The sequence below is a fragment of the Mytilus galloprovincialis genome, chromosome 7 (assembly GCF_965363235.1).
Source record: "Mytilus galloprovincialis chromosome 7, xbMytGall1.hap1.1, whole genome shotgun sequence".
In the NCBI taxonomy this organism is placed as follows: Eukaryota; Metazoa; Mollusca; class Bivalvia; order Mytilida; family Mytilidae; genus Mytilus; species Mytilus galloprovincialis.
In genome coordinates this window covers 42,039,873-42,059,763 of record NC_134844.1, presented here as the reverse complement: position 1 = coordinate 42,059,763, position 19,891 = coordinate 42,039,873, and the positions used below count along the sequence as shown (strand labels likewise).

The window sequence follows — 19,891 nt, the reverse complement described above, 5'->3', positions numbered from 1 at the left end:
CTGGAACTACCTAAATTCGTTTTCTATTGTTGAATTTTATTTTGACAATTCCCTCCTTCAAAAGAAAAGAGCAAGATTAATTGACGTCCCCCTCTTTTAAAAACTTATTAGGGTAAATAGTTTATAAACTGTGGTCATTTCATTCTGTTTACCTGTCCAATATTTCAAGAAAATAGAAAAAGAACTATAATTTATAGGTTTCCCTTCCCTTTCTTATGTACCGCATCATTTTTAAACTCTTCCATTTGTGATTATTTTACAGTTTTATCAAAATATTTTTTCTGACTGGAAAAACTAAATAAATTATATTATATACAATGTAAGATCATGTAACTCCAAATAATTATGACGTATTAAATGGTAAAATTATTATTTTGCTGTGATAATTAAATAATTATAAAAGTAGCCTTTTTAAAAGTTTTAATAATTATTCAGTCAGAGATATATAACTCAATAGGGTTATTACAGAAAATAACTTGCGTGTGTTATTACAGATTTTCTTCCTAAAATTTTCTAAATCTGTAATAACATATGTTTGTTATTTGTAAAATTATTTTATTTTTAGTGGGCTCTAGGGAACTCTTGAAACTTTGCGCAGAAACTAAATGCATAGCCTTGATAACTAATTTCTTAATTAAATTAATTCATTTTTGATTAACCATGGTAAATCAATGAGACGAGGCTATTAAGAGATAAACTTAGCTGTAATAACAAGGCTTAGTTATTAAAGGAATGTAACTTATTATATAAGACACTTGGGAATTACTGAGAAACTTGCAGCAGAAACTCATTACATGCTCTGGTCATTATTTCTTACAATAAATTAAAATACATTGTAATTAAGCATGATCTATGTCTGAGCTTATCCTTTGAAGTGATATATAGAAGCTGTGATAACACCCTTAAGTTATTACAGGCATATTTTTTCTGTGATAACATATAGGTGCATGTATTATGCAAAATGGCAAACTATGAACTGTTATATCTTTCAATAGTTAAGTATACATATAGACAAAAGTAATACCAATAGAACTTTTACAAATTTTAACAAAACTAATGATGTATATTGTCTCTTTGAAACATGTAACATATGTATGTTATCACAGTTCTTTGATTTTTTAGTCTACAATAACAAATGTATGTTATTTTCCTTTAATAACCCTATAGAGTTATATCCCTGACTGTTATTTGGACTTAAATTGTAACAACAAAAATTAAGGAGTAAGGTCAGAAAGGAAGTATAAAACACTCTAATATGACGACCTATTATCGTCAACCAGTATAATCGCAATATATCTACCTTAAGCATGTTAAGCGCAAACGCAGTAATACACAACATTGAAACGAATAATCTTCAATAATTGAAGGATCACCAGTGTTATATCTGCGATTATTCCGGGAACGTCGCGGGACATTTACTTGTTACGTAACGTCGCTACGGCGATACCAATTGTATATTCGTCCCAAAGGTTTGTGCGTGACGTTCCCGGAATAATTGCAGATATTACAGCTAGAAACCTAAAGAAGAAGACTGTTCCGTGTTACGACCAACTTATTTATACTACCAGATATTCTCAATTTTCGACAACAAAACCCACCAGTTTACGAAAGCCAAGAAACAGATACAATATTTATCTCTATTCTACAGCAAAATAAACAAATACCTTCATTTCAATTAATTTTTTATTATAAAATTTCATAAAACGAAAATTCAGCAAAATGATGTTATTGTCTAAAGCATGGCAACAAAACAAGGTGACATCACAAGTATGTTTTGGTAAGCAAAAAATTCAATGGAAATACCAGGCGTTTCAAAGCTTCTTGTATGCCTCAGAACGAATAAAATTACATTGGAAGAAACTATGTAATTGAAAAAATTAATCATTGAATAATATAAAATTACTAATATCATCAAAATTGGATAAAACAGAACAGCCAAAACAGTATTGTATGTATAGGGCTTTCACAGTTAACAAAATTACAGAATTACATGTAATTCATGGCAGTCGTAGATTTGTTTTCATTCAACCATCATGACCATGGGTTGGGTATTTTTATTCTTATTTTACCCCTCGCTAACTCTCAGGGTAAAATAAGTGAATTATTTCTTAATTACTATAAACCTTGTGCACCGAAGAAAACCTTGTCTCAGAGTCGACATAATATTAATTGAATTTTTAATCAAATATGTTTTTCACATACATGACATAGTCTGATTAAAAATCTAAAATAAGACCGGCAAAATAGCAAAACTCTCTATTAATCGCTATTTTGCTGGAGCTGGCAAAATAGCATCAAGGAGGCTATTTAATTATTTTTTATGTTACATATCTACTGAGATGACTGTCTGTGTATTGCATAATATATGTTATTGTTCCTAATGATATTGAAATGTATGCTACATGTATATGCCCTTCTAGTCCAGCCAATCTAGCATAAATTTGACCTAACCTGAAAGTAATTGCAACATAACCATGATAACATGCATAAGATTTTTAAGTTTTAATCTTTAGTATTATACCCCAAATATACAGAAAAAAGTCCCATAAAATCTTACTTGAGAAAGACTAAAAAAATCACCATTTAAAATTCCTATGGAGAATTGAAAAGGGAGATAACTCTTGTAAAAAAAGTCAGAAATATCAATAAAAATTGATAGAAAATTATAACTTTACTGAGACTTCCATTCATCAGAATGTATTGATTCTTGATTTTTTAGCAGTCTTTATTGTATAACAAACAACTCTAAATGTGTTTTCATATCTTTTATCAAGCTATTATCTAGATTTCGTAATTCATTAGTTGACCATTTATTGAATTTTTCAACATGTCAAGGTAAAGAATCTAAATTTTGATAAAAAGTAATTAAGCATGTATTCTTCTTTTTGTGGTTTAAAGTTTCTTTAGAAAAGTAAAATGCTGAAAGAATATAATACACAGATATAAACAATACCAAATTTTCACATTATTTTTTCAAAATGGTCACAAAGCTTCAAATTTGCAATTTCTTTAATGAAAATGCACACACAAAAAATAAAACTACCCTTAACACTTCAGTTTTGTGCATTTCATGAGCAGAAGATTATGTAATTTAGTCAAATACAAACTTATAACCCCGTCAAAGTATCGTACTTTACACAAATTTCAAGAAAGTCTATCAAAAACTGACCGAAAAAGGACTAATTTTTTGCAGAGTTATCTCCCCTTCCAATGTTAATTTCCATAGGAAATTTAAAAATGCTTATTTTGAGTTTTCCTCAACTTACATTTTATGGGACTTTTTCTGTGTATATAAAGGGCATAATACTATAGATTAGAACATGTAGAACTAAATCATTTTCTGTTGCAATTTAAGTTTGAGGTTAAATCTTAGTTTGACTGGACTATTCTGCAGTCAGAGCTCAGACATAAATAAGTCTGAATCTGTTTTTGACTCTTACATATCTTAGAGGTCTAAATTTGTAAGTTTTAGGATTTGTCTCCCTTTTATGCAAGACAAAATATGACTAATTAAGTCAAATATTGTTAAGCAAGAAATAATTGACCAGAATCAAAAAGTTGCAAATATCGACTCCTACAAGTTGATAAGTTATCAAAATTGGTTAACTTTAAGACCCACACCTATATACAAAAAGGTCATGCATCTTAATCAAATAATGACAACATTGAAAGACCATGCTTTGTCTTCTAAAGAAAAATTTGAATGAGAGTCTAATAAATCGGAGATAATGTTAATTAACCTTACAATTCAACCACCTGGAACCACACTTAATGAGGTAAAACATCTGTGTTTAGTAAGGATTTCAAGAGAATAACATAAATAAGAGGCGAAAATATCAAGAATAACCTGAACAGTATTTATAATATGAGGCAGGCATTACCTGTAAATGGGGACGAAGTCTGTATGAATTATTTTTTTGTAACTTAAATATTTGTTAAAAAAAAGAAATGGAAATACGGTAATGTTTCCGATTTTGGTTCTGTTGGTAGGGATTTTAGTTGTGACGTTATTTTAGTTATGACGTCATATGCAATGTAAACAAAGAAACACTATCATCAGGTAACGTTTTTTTTTCATATCAAGGAATTATAAAAAAATGAAATTGGAAAAAAAAAATTCCTTCCTATTTTATACTATACTGATAAATATATATTTTACTCAAAGTTTCATACAAACGAGACCAGAAAAAGGAAGTACATTGTAGATTTCTGCGCAAATCCGGAAATTCAAAAACGCGACCAAAAAAAAATTGAACGATATTGAGTTCATTAGTACAATGAAAATATCAGGAAAATTTTCCCGATTTTTTTTTTTTTTTTTTTTTTGAATTTTCTACTGTTATTGGGGACTTCGTCCCCATATTAACATTTTAAAGAAAAACAGGAAAGAAGCAGCCAAAAAAAGAGAAAAATATACCTTAACCATTAACTTGATTAAAGAATACAGACCTTCAAGTACATTATGTACATGTATATTTAGTAAGTTATTGAAATCTTTATTTTATATTTTAGGATGGCATCAGATAATGAAGAAACACAACATTTGCTATGTCCCCCATTTTGTTATGTTGACTGCAAAACCAAACATCATCCTATTATAGTAGAAATGGTTAATGTAAAAAGAACTGGTACAGATTTTTCTGCATTAGATAAGTTGATTAAAACATTCATGTGTGAGGAGGTAAGTCTGATATATAATTATAGTCCTTTTTGATTTAGTGGGTTTTTAGAAGTGGGTCATGTAGGTTTGTAAACAAACATGTAAACATGGCAAAGAAAGACGGAGGATACCGAAGGGATATACAGATTTATTAGTTCAAAACATACTAGCAACATGAACAATGTCATCACAAAAAAAAAAAAGCAATAAACAAATATGAAAAGACATACAATTCTCAAAACACAACATAGAAAACTAAATACTGATCAACACAAACCCCATCAACAATATTGAAATATACGATACCCGATAAAAGAATTTGCTGCCTGATTATCAAGAATTTCGGGGAAAAGTGTCACTCAGACTGAAAGATATACATGATATATAGATGGTGTAAACTGTAAAGTGATGTGACATTAGCTAACATAGCTAAGGTATTAATAAATTTTAACCAGCTGATATTATATTTCAGACTGGAGGATTGGATGTGAATGGAGATATTCCTGATCCTAATCCAGAGTATCGACTTACCATGCTCCATTGGGCTGCTGCACTTGGTATTATAATTGTTATGAATTTATGGGCAACTTCTCAAGCCTCAAATTACTCAAATTTATTCAGTTAAAAATTAAATTATATTCAAAAAAATTGTCAATTCATTGTTTACAATGCAATACACATCTAGGCACAAAAATATGGCAATATGGATCTGTCTGAGCTATAGAGACACTACTAAGTAAAGACATGCTTAGACTTTTACAAGCAAAAACAAGTTTTAATAGATAGCTTCTTTTTTTAGCTCACCTGGCCGAAAGGCCAAGTGAGCTTTTCTCATCACTTGGCGTCCGGCGTCCGTCGTCGTCGTCCTGCGTTAACTTTTACAAAAATCTTCTCCTCTGAAACTACTGGGCCAAATTTAACCAAACTTGGCCACAATCATCATTGGGGTACGTATCTAGTTTAAAAAATGTGTCCGGTGACCCGGCCAACCAACCAAGATGGCCGCCATGGCTAAAAATAGAACATAGGGGTAAAATGCAGTTTTTGGCTTATAACTCAAAAACCAAAGCATTAAGAGCAAATCTGACACGGGGGTAATATTGTTCATCAGGTCAAGATCTATCTGCCCTGAAATTTTCAGATGAATCGGACGTTCTGTTGTTGGGTTGCTGCCTCTGAAATGGTAATTTTAAGGAAATTTTGCTGTTTTTGGTTATTATCTTGAATATTATTATAGATAGAGATAAACTGTAAACAACAATAATGTTCAGCAAAGTAAGATCTACAAATAAGTCAACATGACCAAAATGGTCAGTTGACCACTTTAGGAGTTATTGCCCTTTATAGTCAATTTTTAACCATTTTTCGTAAATCTTAGTAATCTTTTAGAAAAATCTTCTCCTCTGAAACTGCTGGGCCAAATTTAACCAAACTTGGCCATAATCATCATTGGGATATCTAGTTTAAAAAATGTGTCCGGTGACCCGCCCAATCAACCAAGATGGCCGCCATGGCTAAAAATAGAACATAGGGGTATAATGCAGTTTTTGGCTTATAACTCAAAAACCAAAGCATTTAGAGCAAATCTGACAGGAAGTAAAATTGTTCATCAGGTCAAGATCTATCTGCCCTGAAATTTTCAGATGAATCGGACATTCCGTTGTTGGGTTGCTGCCCCTGAAATGGTAATTTTAAGGAAATTTTGCTGTTTTTGGTTATTATCTTGAATATTATTATAGATAGAGATAAACTGTAAAGAGCAATAATGTTCAGCAAAGTAAGATCTACAAATAAGTTAATATGACCAAAATGGTCAGTTGACCACTTTAGGAGTTATTGCCCTTTATAGTCAATTTTTAACCATTTTTCGTAAATCTTAGTAATCTTTTAGAAAAATCTTCTCCTCTGAAACTACTACAAATTTAACCAAACTTAGCCATAATCATCATTGGGGTATCTAGTTAAAAAAATGTGTCCAGTAACTCGGCCAACAAACCAAGATGGCCGCCATGGCTAAAAATAGAACATGGGGGTAAAATGCAGTTTTTGGCTTATAACTCAAAAACCAAAGCATTAAGAGCAAATCTGACAGGAAGTAAAATTGTTGATCAGGTCACGATCTATCTGCCCTGGAATTTTCAGATGAATCGGATAATCAGTTGTTAGGTTGCTGCCCCTGAATTGGTAATTTTGAGGAAATTTTGCTGTTTTTTAGTTATTATCTTGAATATTATTATAGATAGAGATAAACTGTAAACAGCAATAATGTACAGCAAAGTAAGAACTAAAAATAAGTCACTATGACCAAAATAGTCAATTGACCCCCTAAGGAGTTATTGCCCTTCATCATAGTCAATTTTTAACAATTTTTTTAAAATTCGAAGATTTTCAATAACATTTTCCACAGAAAGTACTGTTATAGATAGAGATAATTGTAAGCAGCAAGAATGTTTAGTAAAGTAAGATCTACAAACACATCACCATCACCAAAACACAATTTTGTCATGAATCCATCTGTGTCCATTGTTTAATATTCACATAGACCAAGGTGAGCGACACAGGCTCTTTAGAGCCTCTAGTTTAATAAATAGCCTTAATGTGTATATTCCAAAAGAATCCATTCCTCACACTTGATTACTTGTCTGTTGTCAACACCCTGAATAACTCATGAATACAGGCTAGATGTTCTGTCTAGTTAATAATGTTAAAATTTCCTTGTAATAAAAATGAAAATGAAACGTGAAATGTGTCAAAGAGCAAATGAAGAGACAATAATCTGATCAAAGAGCAGAAAGCAGCCCAAGGCTAACAATGAGTCTACAACAAAGCAAGAAAATGCTACACCTGGAGGCCCCTGAACAAAAAAAGTGTAGTAACGTTAAGCCAGGTTCTCCAGAATGATCACTAGAACCTGCTCCACAATAAAAATTCAGAATGGAAATGGGTAATATGTCAAAGAGACAACAACCCAACCTAAGAGCAGATATTAAATGTTCATAATAGATATATCTTGAAACTATTGTACTATGGATTCATTATTTTTGTGAGTTCAAATTTTCAAGGATTATTTAGTTTCATAGTTTTATTGAAGTCTGCATACAAGCCTATAAACATGATAGACAATTGTTTTTCATTGAATATTTCATTTTGTGATTCAAGCCACAAGATCTAAAAAATAATAATGAATCTACAATATTTGAATATTTAAATGATTATAATGAAGTTTTATCGTAGTAATGACAGTTGTCTTTATCGTAGTTATGAACTCTATTGTAGGTAAAGTGGAATTAGTTAAATGGCTGCGTAGAGAAAAGATGTATAGACCAAAATGTTCGGGAGAGAGACATTCAGTCCTTCATAAAATGATAGAGTTATTACAAGAAAATAATGACATAGCTTTTCATGAGATGGGAAATATCATCAATGAACTCGTTGATATCTTCTGGAAAGACAATCTAACTGTCAAAAACAAGGATGGAAATATGCCTTTACATATGTGTTGTCTCCCTTTACAAGATAACATCAGCAAAAACAAACAGGCTTATTATATTTCATGGATTTACAGTATAATTACCAGGTTTAAAAAAACATACCGGTATAAAGGAGATTACCCTAGTAAGTATATATATATCATATAGCGGGTAATTTTAACAGGCGTAAAATTTCGGAGGATTTAAAACTTTTGTCAATACCTTTGCATGTGTACTTTTAAATTAGTGGAAATTATTTTGGTGATTTTGTTCTATCAATGAAGATAAGTGAAATTTACACCCCAAGAAAATTACCTGCTATATGGTATATGACTTTAATATAACTTAAATTATGAAAAATATTTTGAGGGAGAAGTTACAAAATTGTTTAAAAATAAGTTGATGTGGTATGATTGTCAATGAAACAACTTTTCACTGGAAACCAAATGACATGGATGTTCACAAAATTTGATGGTATTTCAGATTTTAAAATGGGAAAGTGAGCTTTTGCCATCACTTCATTTCTGTTGTGGTCCATTGTTGGTGAACTCTTGTTTAAAAAATCTTTTCATAGAAATTTGAAAAATAGACAGGACAGGATTTTTTAGTTAAAAAAAAAGGCCGGATGAGCAACTTGGCAAAAAAAACAGCAGGATGAAAATTTATGTAAAAAAAGTGAGGATAAACTATAAAAAAAAAAAAGGGCATGACCGAATAGAGTGAAAAAAAAAGGCAAGACAGAGATTACAACTGAATACAAAGGACAAAATTTTTCTTCCTAGCTCCAACCCTCCTAAAAATTAAATGGTAACTTCCTTATTGATAATATAACACAGAAAAATTGGGACATTGTTCTTTTATTTTTTTAGAATTGAATTACATTGTGAACTGTGTGAATGCCAGTGGTGATACTCCAGTGCATATTTTAGCCAGATGCTCCAAGAACTATAATACTATTCAATTCATGTTGGAACCCATACTTTTTGATTTTGGGCTTAAAAACAATCAGGTAACTTTTTTGTCACATTCATACTGTGGATCCATTTATTTTAGTGGGTATCAATTTTTGTTGATGAATAAGATAGACTGAAACTTTTAAACTGCGAAAATGATCAGCAGCACATGGTAAGTCACTGTGATGCTGGCGCTATGAAGTCACTTGTTTTGGGGGAAAGATGGCTTCAAGTCGTCAATCCCCTATGTGGTTGACCACACTGACATCCCCTCACCTCATTCATTTTTAGCTCACCTGGCCCGAAGGGCCAAGTGAGCTTTTCCCATCACTTTGCGTCCGGCGTCGTCCGTCGTCTGTCGTCCGTCGTCCGTCGTCCGTCGTCGTTAACTTTTACAAAAATCTTCTCCTCTGAAACTACTGGGCCAAATTGAACCAAACTTGGCCACAATCATCATTAGGGTATCTAGTTTAAAAAATGTGTGGCGTGACCCGGTCAACCAACCAAGATGGCCGCCACGGCTAAAAATAGAACATAGGGGTAAAATGCAGTTTATGGCTTATAACTCAAAAACCAAAACATTTAGAGGAACTCTGTCATGGAGTAAAAATGTTTGTCAGGTCAAGATCTATCTGCCCTGAAATTTTCAGATGAATCGGTCAACCCGTTGTTGGGTTGCTGCCCCTGAATTGGTAATTTTGAGGAAATTTTGCTGTTTTTGGTTATTATCTTGAATATTATTATAGATAGAGATCAACTGTAAACAGCAATAATGTTCATCAAAGTAAGATTTACAAATAAGTCAACATGACCGAAATGGTCAGTTGACCCCTTTAGGAGTTATTGCCCTTTATAGTCAATTTTTAACCATTTTTCGTAAATCTTAGTTATCTTTTACAAAAATCTTCTCCTCTGAAACTACTGGGCCAAATTAATCCAAACTTGGCCACAATTATCTTTGGGGTAATTAGTTTAAAAAATGTGTGGCGTGACCCGGTCAACCAATCAAGATGGCCACCACGGCTAAAAATAGAACAGGGGTAAAATGTAGTTTTTTGCCTATAACTCTGAAACCCAAATCATTTAGAGGAAAACTGACAAGGAGTTAAATTGTTAATCAAGTCAATATATATCTGCCCTGAAATATTCAAATGAATAGGACAACCGGTTATTGGGTTGCTGCCCTCCAATTGGTAATTTTTAAAGAAATTTTGCTGTTTTTGGTTATTATCTTGAATACTATTATAGGAAGCGATAAACTGTAAACAGCGATAATGTTCATCAAAGTAGGATCTACAAATAAGTCCACATGACCTAAATGGTCAATTGACCCCTTAAGGAGTTATTGCCCTTTATAGTCAATTTTTAACAATTTTCATTAATTTGGTAAATTTATGTAAATTTTTTCCAAATATTTTTCTCTGTTACTAATGGGCAAAGTTCATTATAGATATAATTGTAAGAAGCAAGAATGTTCAGTAAAGTAAGAACTTCAAACACATCACCATCACCAAAATACAATTTTGTCATGAATCCATTTGTGTTCTTTGTTTAATATGCACATAGACCAAGGTGAGCGACACAGGCTCTTTAGAGCCTCTAGTTTAGTACTGAAAACACCCCAACAAATCTTACTGAGATTGATGAGAAGGAAACACACAAATGAATAGATTGACTTAAAACACTTTTTTTACACATTTCCCTTCTGTTTCTTGCGAAAATATCGTATCTTGAGCTCTCCTTTATACTATTTACGTTTCTATTACAATCCGGAAAAATCAGTATGACAAGATATTCTAAATATATCCAACTTACATTATATTTTATAGTGACTTCATTGTTGGAATGCACCACTATGTAGAAGGAGGGAAATCCTTCACTGGTTGTTTAAATCATTCTCAGAGTTCGTGCACGAATTAAAAATTTAGTATTTGTTAAATTTAAACATACTTATTTACTTTTCTACATTGGCTAGAGGTATAGGGGAGGGTTGAGATCTCATAAACATGTTTAACCCCGCTGCATTTTTGCGCCTGTCCCAAGTCAGGAGCCTCTGGCCTTTGTTAATCTTGTATTATTTTAATTTTAGTTTCTTGTGTACTATTTGGAAATTAGTATGGCATTCATTATCACTGAACTAGTATATTTTTGTTTAAGGGCCAACTGAAGGACGCCTCTGGGTGCGGGAATTTCTCGCTACATGGAAGACCTAGCCGGCCTGTTGGTGACCTTCTGCTGTTTTCTATGGTCGGGTTGTTGTCTCTTTGACACATTCCCCATTTCCATTCTCAATTTTATTATGTTTGCTGTAGATGATTCAAACATCAACATGCAATGCTTTAATTTGTAGGTCAACCTTGTAATTTTCAAAGTAAATAAAGGCCGTGGGGATACATGAGATTGGGGAGCGAAACGATTTTTTCCATTTTTTTCTGTAAAATTCAGTTTTGAGAATCTTCCTCCAATACAGGAGCACCTCAATTGATGAGTAATTATCCACTCAAATAAAAGTTAATGTATCTGAACACTGAAAATGTGACACTTAGTATATGATTATAGTAGTCTTCCATTAATCATTGTAATGGTAAAAAGAAAAAATCAAATTAAATATTTTGCATTTTGTAATTTAAACCTATTTATTCATGAAATTTACAAATATTTTAAAGTGTAGGATTTGGAAACAAGCTTCACACAGTTTACATCAATCATATTGGTTTTTGTTAGTACCTGTATCCCTGTGATGAGAGTTGTAACAGGGAATTTTATCAATGGAAATTTAAAACTGAATGGATTTTTCAGTCCTCACTTTCTTCAGAAAAAAATTAAAAATCTTAGAGTACTGTCACAAAAAAAATGGAAAATGGCCCTAGCATTCCTAGTCTGCAGTTCAGTGGAACACAATTAAGATTTCAAAAAGTATTGTCGTAGTTGTCAAATGACAGAATTCAGTTGAATTTTAGATAATCAACTATCAACTTAATGGAATGTTTAGATTTAGAAGATGCAGATCTCTTCCATTGGTCCAAATTGAATCCTAAACTAAGGAAACGAAATTACATTAAACAACAATTGATTTCAATATTGTCAACCTTTCTACATGTTCTGGCTGTTCTTTTTTTCATTCTTTATATGGACTATCAAAAGATACCCCTCTAAAAAAAAATTATAGAAACAATGGCCGTCTTTCCCCTCAGAGCTTTTCAGCTCTTTGATATAATATATGGTCATGATATTAATTTACACTTTTTGTTTTATTTAGTTTTGACTGAACATCATTATACAAATATGTTTTGAACCTCCTATTTATCAACAGGGAATGACAGCATTAGATATTGCTTGCAGCTGTGGTAATGAAAAGATCTCCACAATGTTGAAAAAGATGGGACAAGAATCAATGGACTACAGCAAACTTAACAAAGAAACTGAACAACCTGTTTGTCAAAACACTCGTTTTTCACAGCAACAGACAGAACTGATACGAAAAATTACCGGAACAAAATCAACCTTTGGAAATGACAGAGTGCAATCTTCTACATCCGATCATGATTTGAAAATCTCTCCTAATCATAAACCAAATAAAGGATGCTTAAAACTTTCATCTTCAACATGCTCATCTTTACATGTATGTACAAAAACTTCACCAGAGTCCAAAAAAGGTTTAATTAAACCATTACAAAGGAAGGTCACATTGTCTGCAACTCCCATTGCAAGTCATGAAAAAAAGGAAGGTTTGAAAATTATAATCTCATCTAGATCAGAAACCAATTTATCAACTTCATCAAGTGTTAGCAACCAAGGAAGATCTGATAGTAGAATAAAACCTTCTGCAAAGTCAGCAGAATTGACTAAAGTGACATCAACTTCTAGTGCTATCAGCAGTGTAGATTCTTTTACAAAGATGAAAAATTTAACACCAGCTCCTATCTGTAACATCAAAAGACATGAAACGTTGGTTGATTCATCACCTGAACATCAGAGCAAAGTGAATAACTCTCTTATTTCACAGGATATAAATGTGGCAGAGATATCCGATAGTAATCATGGTAACAATTTGAGTTTACCTTTAGATTCGAATAATCAAATCACTGGAAAAGTGCCAGAGCCTGTAAAAAAGAAGCAGAAAGTATATTATGCTATTAAAGGGAATCAAATTCAGATTACTGACAGTTTAGGAAGTCCAGTTGATAGAATATCTACCAAACCTGGTTATGTTCCGAAAAATGTTCCAATTGTTCTTAGAGGTAAAAATGCAAGAATGAAAAGAGTGGCTAGTTTTCCTGTATCTGGGAATATTCATCAAGGAATTAGTCAAATAACAAAAAAAAATCTAGTGTCACATTTCAAACGAATTTCTACAGAAAATCACCAATCAGCATGTAGTACTGATACTGATGATGATATTACACCAAGTAATTACTTAACTCAAACATCTGATTGTGAAACTGAAATTGGAGTTCCTTGGTCCAGACAGACATTTTGTGTTATTCCTGCATCAAAAGCTACAGATTTTTTAACATCTCAAGGGTTGGTTCTAAAACAGTCAATACCATCCACAGTTGACACATTGAAATCTAGTAATAGTCATGAAGAAAGACACATGACGGTCAAAAAAATTCCAAAAGAAAATGCCCAAAAATCAATTAACAGTGAATCTCATTCAAAGGCTTTACCAAAGCCAAATACAACAATGAGTATGATTGTGAACAAATTCTTAAATACCAGATATTCAGACGAGTCAAGTTCACAGCATGTTACAGACATGACAGCATCACAAAAATCTCCAGCGATTACAGTAGTGTCTAGTACATCAAGTGGTTGCAAAAGGAAAGACATAACTTCTATTTCATCAAGCTGTAATGACAAAGACCACCAAATCAAGTACATAAAGGTATTTTTATTTGAAGACAAGAAATGGGGTATTTGTCACAGGGAACAAGACATTAAGAAATGTTGACATTAGCATGATTAGATAGTCCACATTTGGTGAAGACCATATATTTCCATATTTAGCCCTAAATAGACCCATATAAAATTGAGAATGTAACTGGGGAATGTGTCAAAGAGACAACAACCCAACCAAAGAGCAAGAAATAAACAAAGGCCATCAATGGTCTTCAACACAGTGAGAAAATCCTGCACCCGAAAGTGTGCTTCAGTTGCCCTGCTCAATGATTAATTGTAATACATGACTTGTAAAGATATTTTTTAATTGTTTTCAAGAAGGGGATGTTGAAAATGTAAATACATGTACTTAAATTGAACAGGGTCTGAAAAATTAGGTGGCAACTTTTTTACAAAACATTGTTGCATTTACCATAATATTCAAATAAAACATGTAAAAAGAGGGGAGTTTAACTGATATACATGATATAAATAGGAAAGACACTAAGCATTTCATTTTATTTAAATTTCAATTTCTTCTTTAAATGAATGTCATAAATAAATTTGAGAATGGCAATGTGGAATGTGTCAAAGAGACAACAACCCAACCAAAGGGCAGAAAACAGAAGATGGCCACCAATTTGTCTCCAACACAGAGGGAAAATCTGCACCCAGAGGCATATTTCAATATTATTTCACCTATGATCATGATGATCAGCAAAATCTAACTTTTCTACTCTAGCCTCTATGTAGTTTCCTGACTAAAAACTATAAAACATATTTCATCAAGTCTCAATGACTAGTTTCTAATTGGTAAACATGGTAAAGAATTTTTGGAACATTTGATAAATCACATTTGAAATTAAGAGTTATATGTGTTAGCCAGCAAATCTACATTGAATAATGTTTTTTTTTTATTAAGATTTAGATCTATATATTTTTTTCCCAGTTTGATATTAGGATCTGCTTAATATAATTATATCTGATTTTATTTTGCCTTACAGATAGAGGACGAGGATTCAATAGAGATGGAGGTTTCATCAGCTGATCAGAGGTACATGTTTTGTAAAAAGTAAAAAAACAAAAATACTGAACTCAAAGGAAAATCCAAGGAGCAAAGTCTGTAATCAAATGGCAAAATCAAAACCTCAAACACATCAAACAAATGAATAACCACTGTCATATTCCTGGCTTGGTAAAGTTTTTTTCTTGTGTAGAAAATGTAGGATTAAATCTGCTTTTATAGCATGTATAGCTAGCTAAACTTCTCACTTGTATGACAGCTGCATAAATTTCCATTATGTTGACAATGATGTGTGAGAAAAACAAACAGACGCACTTAACCAAAAGACCACCAGCCCAGGCTTGTAAAATTGCTTTTGAGCTTTTGTACAAGTCAACAGAATCCAACTCAAATTTTCGTTAAATTTTGAGCTTCAAGCTTGTGGATTCAAAAGTTGATTGTGGAGACTGGGTTTTATCATGTTTATAGTTAAAAATGTCAAAAATATATTTAAATAATGAGATTAGTGTCAAGATATTAAATAATCAATTGATAATGCAGGTAGGAAACCAATATAAAGATAGGAGATCTGGTTTGATTGTCAATAAGACAGCTTTACACAAAAGTTAAAGCAAGGGGGATTTAAGGAATTATAGGTTACTGTAATGTGTCAACAGTGAGATAAACCTAAATCTGGTCAATTTAGTTGACTGTGCACAAAAGGCCCTGTCTTACAAGTGTACAAAAAATGCAAGAAGGAAATGTTGCTATCAAGGAGAAATCATAGTATTATATTCAAATAACTTGATGACCTTTGATAGATGTAACTGCATCTGTATGACAGATATATGACACATGTCAGTTTGCTATGTTCCAAGAAAATAATAATTTTTGCGGTCCAAAATTTTTGATAAGTTGTCAATTAGTCTTTCAGAGTATTGTGATATTTGACAGGACTATTAGAAAGAATAAGTAGGAGAATACATTCGATCCAGTCATTATTTGAGTAGATGAAATGAAAAAATCTTGAATATTTCTCATTGGCTAAAAGCAGAAAGCAAAAGCAGATGATAAATTTAGTATAAAATTATTGAGCAGTTTAAAAGTATCTTGAGAAAATACTAGAACATTTGAGAAGAATAAAAAGTCATATAATAAAACAATTGTTGACTTTTGATTTCAGTTGATGCAATGGTTTATTATTCCAAGAGATATGTCATATACCCTTGACTGTCAACCTTGGTGAATATCATATACCCTTGACTGTCAACCTTGGTGAATATCATATAACCTTGACTGTTAACCTTGGTGAATATCATATAACCTTGACTGTTAACCTTGGTGAATATCATATAACCTTGACTGTTAACCTTGGTGAATATCATATCTCTTGAGTAGATAAATCATAATGTATCAACCTCATCAAAAGTCAATAATTGTATAGTATATCATGTATGCTGTTAACAAAAGTCCCAGAAATCGCAATATTTTTCTACACAGCTACTTTTGCATAGGTACCTTTTCTGTACTAAAAAAATGCAGTACTGGAAACTTACTTTTAATATTTAGTACTATTTCTTTACTTTAAAACTATTGTAATATTTAGGTACTTGTATTTTACAGTACTTGATTTGTACTAAATGTTTTCTGTAGTACCTTAATTTCAAGTACAAATAAAGTACTGTAAAATACAGGTACCTAAATATTACAATAATTTTAGAGTAACAAAATAGTACTGAATATTAAAAGTAGATTTCCAGTACTACAAATTTTTAGTACAGAAATAGTACCTATGCAAAAGTAGCTGTGTAGTAGAAGCATAAGCTGCACAGATTTCATGATTATTTTACTGGTATAATTGAAATCCATAGAAAAAAGGAATATATGTATTTCCATATAAAACAATTATTTATTTTTTTGCAGGACACATTCAAATACAACATGTACAAGTCCAGTTCATAGTATATCAAGTGAGACTTCTACTTGTAAGTATAAGTGACTGTTAAAAGTGAATAAGTATTTCACCATATCACATTAATTCAGGATTTAATAAAAAAAATTATATTTGATTTTTTTAAAATTTTTATATCTTAACTGTAGTTATAGTGCCCCTTCAATGTTTGTGTACATGGTGTAAGAGGTTAACATTTAGAAATGATAGAGGCGAATGAAACTCTTGTATTAATATATTATAATCATTATTATCATTCTCCATATTTGAGTTAGATTATCAAGATTTTATTAAAATATAGTTTTTCCTCTTATATTGATAAAGGTAGTATAGACTCTGATTCTGGGAATGGAAAAGGGATAATATCCTATCTATCTATGTGTAGTGAAAATACCAGACACGACTTTCTAGACACACTGTACAAGGACAGGGATAAATATATGGACGAGAAAGACAATATTGAAAAACAGTACAAAGGTAACATCTTAGCTATAGAAAATTTAGCAACAGTCCAGGTTGAACAGCCCTCAATTTAGTCTACTCAAATGGTTGCCTGGGTGACTTTTAAAGCTGATTGGCAACCACAAGGGTTGTTTAGATAGAAAACTTAAATGTTCAGGTCTGGTGGCCAGTTGGCAGCTTCATTTCAGAGGCTACTTTGTGAGCTGTTGAATGATTGACCATACACTCATGTCCAAATCTTCAAAGTGTTCCATGTTCTCTCCCAAATTATATTTCAAACTATTTTCAGAATTAATGCCTTTATTTTGTCTTTTCAAACCAATTAATTTTACCACTTTTTTGTCAAGCCTTTGTCTTCTGTCACTAAAACCTTGACATAATTTGTTGAAAGGAAGGATTGTAAGGTATATATGTCTATCTGGCAGGTATCATTTGACCTTGACCTCATTTTCATGGTTCATTGGTCAATGTTAAACTTCCATGGTTAGGTTTTTTTCTAAGATACTATTAGCAATATGTCAACTATATTTAATGCATATATATTGATTGTAAGGTGCACTTTTGTAAACATCTGGTTCTTATATATTGAAGACTTTTTAAAATTTAGGACAATTTAGAGCTTGTCATATTGTATAGACAATGGTATAAAGTGAAGGATAATATGAGGATTAAAGATGTCTTTAGGTAGTTTTTGTTGATGTTTTCGTTGATGTCTCAATAATATATGATCCTGTATACCCCACACATACCTATCAAATCCAAACTGATATCTATTTTTGCCCACAGATCCAACAATTATATAAAATGATATTTCTATTTGTAGAAGTTTGTGTGAAATGTGAATCTAACATGGAGACAGTTGCAAGCAGAAATTCCATATTAAAATACCACCTTGATATGGTGAATAATCTCAAAACAGAAATTAATGAATTAACTGACAAGACAACAAAAATGAAGGAGACCAAAAATAAACTGGCAGAATCAAAATATAAAGTAGATAGGAAATTGGAAACTTGTGAGCATGCCATTAGCGAATTCAAATCCATAGTACTTTGATCTATATCAGCAAGCCATAAGTGAATTAAAATCCATAATACTCTGGTCTATATGCATGAGAATTCCATTTTTGATTTCAAATCCATAATACTCTGGTCTATATGCATGAGAATTCCATTTTTGATTTCAAATCCACGATTTTATAAGAAATAGTGAAAAAATTGTTGTTGTATAAATATAGTTATTATGTTTCATTTCAATTTTAAAATATTATGTTTGCTTATTTGTCATAAAACCTTGATTTTGCTTATTTGTCATAAAACCTTGATTACAGTGACATTTTTTAAGGAAGTACTGTTGTCCACCATTTTTGATGGATAAATAGCAGAAAGCAATCAGCTTATATTTTTTGTGAAATAACCAAATTGTAAAACAGGAATGTAATTCTTTTGGAAATTTCTCATGAAGAAATTATGTGATTTCATCATCCATCAAAGAATGTTTTTAAATATCTGACACTTTTTTCCTACATTTATTTATACAAAAAGAAAAGGGGGATTGCTTTATTGTAATGTTTGTATAAAAAGACAAAGATGCTAGGCAAAGGGATCCTACATTCCATCTACCCTGTTGGATTTATCAACATTTAGGCTCAGTCATGTCTGTGGCTAACATTTTGGAACACACCAATATCTTTGTTAAACTTTCATTAAATTTTACCCAACTTAGAAAAAAGCTTTTTCGTGATCGGGAAATAGTATCTGTAGTCATGGTAGTGGTTTTACAACTTTTCTGTTTGAAAGTGTTTATATAAGTGTTTGGAAGTCAGCATTACACTCTTACACTGACATTTGCAGTTTCAAGCAAGACACAGGGCTCTATGGAACCCTTTAAATTTTTTTAAGTGCAAATTGTTAAGTTATTGAATAAATTTGCCATTCATGCCATTATTTATGCCATTTGATAAAATCATCTGTTTTTTGCTATGCATAAGTCATACTATGTATAAACCATTAGAGCCAAACATAAAGCTAATTTTATATGTTTACATTGAAAATAGGAAATATTTTTTTGCATTCAGATACCTATAGGGATCATGTGATATAATGAGGATCATGTGATATAATGAGGATCATGTGATATAATGAGGATCATGTGATATAATGAGGATCATTTTATACCAGAATGTTGTAGTTTTGTATTGATAAGAAGGAATGAGGGCTTTAGTCGGAAGCCATGAATTTGAGTGTATCATGTTCTCTTCACCTATTTAAGAACCCTTGAAGATACTTTAAGTGGGAACAATGGATCACCTGGTTAAACTTTTATCAATGTTTGATATACTTTCTTTAAAATAAAATTGAGAATGGAAATGGGGAATGTGTCAAAGAGACAACAACCCGACCATAGAGAAGACAACAGCAGAAGGTCACCAACAGGTCTTCAATGCATCAAGAAATTCCCGCACCCGGAGGCGTCCTTTAGCTGGCCCCTAAACAAATATATATACTAGTT

General features: G+C 31.8%; 1 protein-coding gene across 1 annotated transcript; it reads left to right on the top strand.

Annotated features, from left to right (window-relative positions):
• The first annotated feature begins 68 nt into the window (after window positions 1-68).
• LOC143083029 (uncharacterized) lies at window positions 69-18,673 on the top strand. The gene is made up of 10 exons (XM_076259149.1): window positions 69-112; window positions 4,513-4,681; window positions 5,133-5,217; window positions 7,937-8,275; window positions 9,000-9,139; window positions 12,397-13,971; window positions 14,969-15,018; window positions 16,891-16,952; window positions 17,243-17,395; window positions 18,204-18,673. The coding sequence occupies exons 2-10, from the start codon at window positions 4,514-4,516 to the stop codon at window positions 18,434-18,436; spliced, it is 2,805 nt and encodes a 934-aa protein (XP_076115264.1). The 5' UTR covers window positions 69-112; window position 4,513; the 3' UTR covers window positions 18,437-18,673.
• Window positions 18,674-19,891: the final 1,218 nt, after the last annotated feature.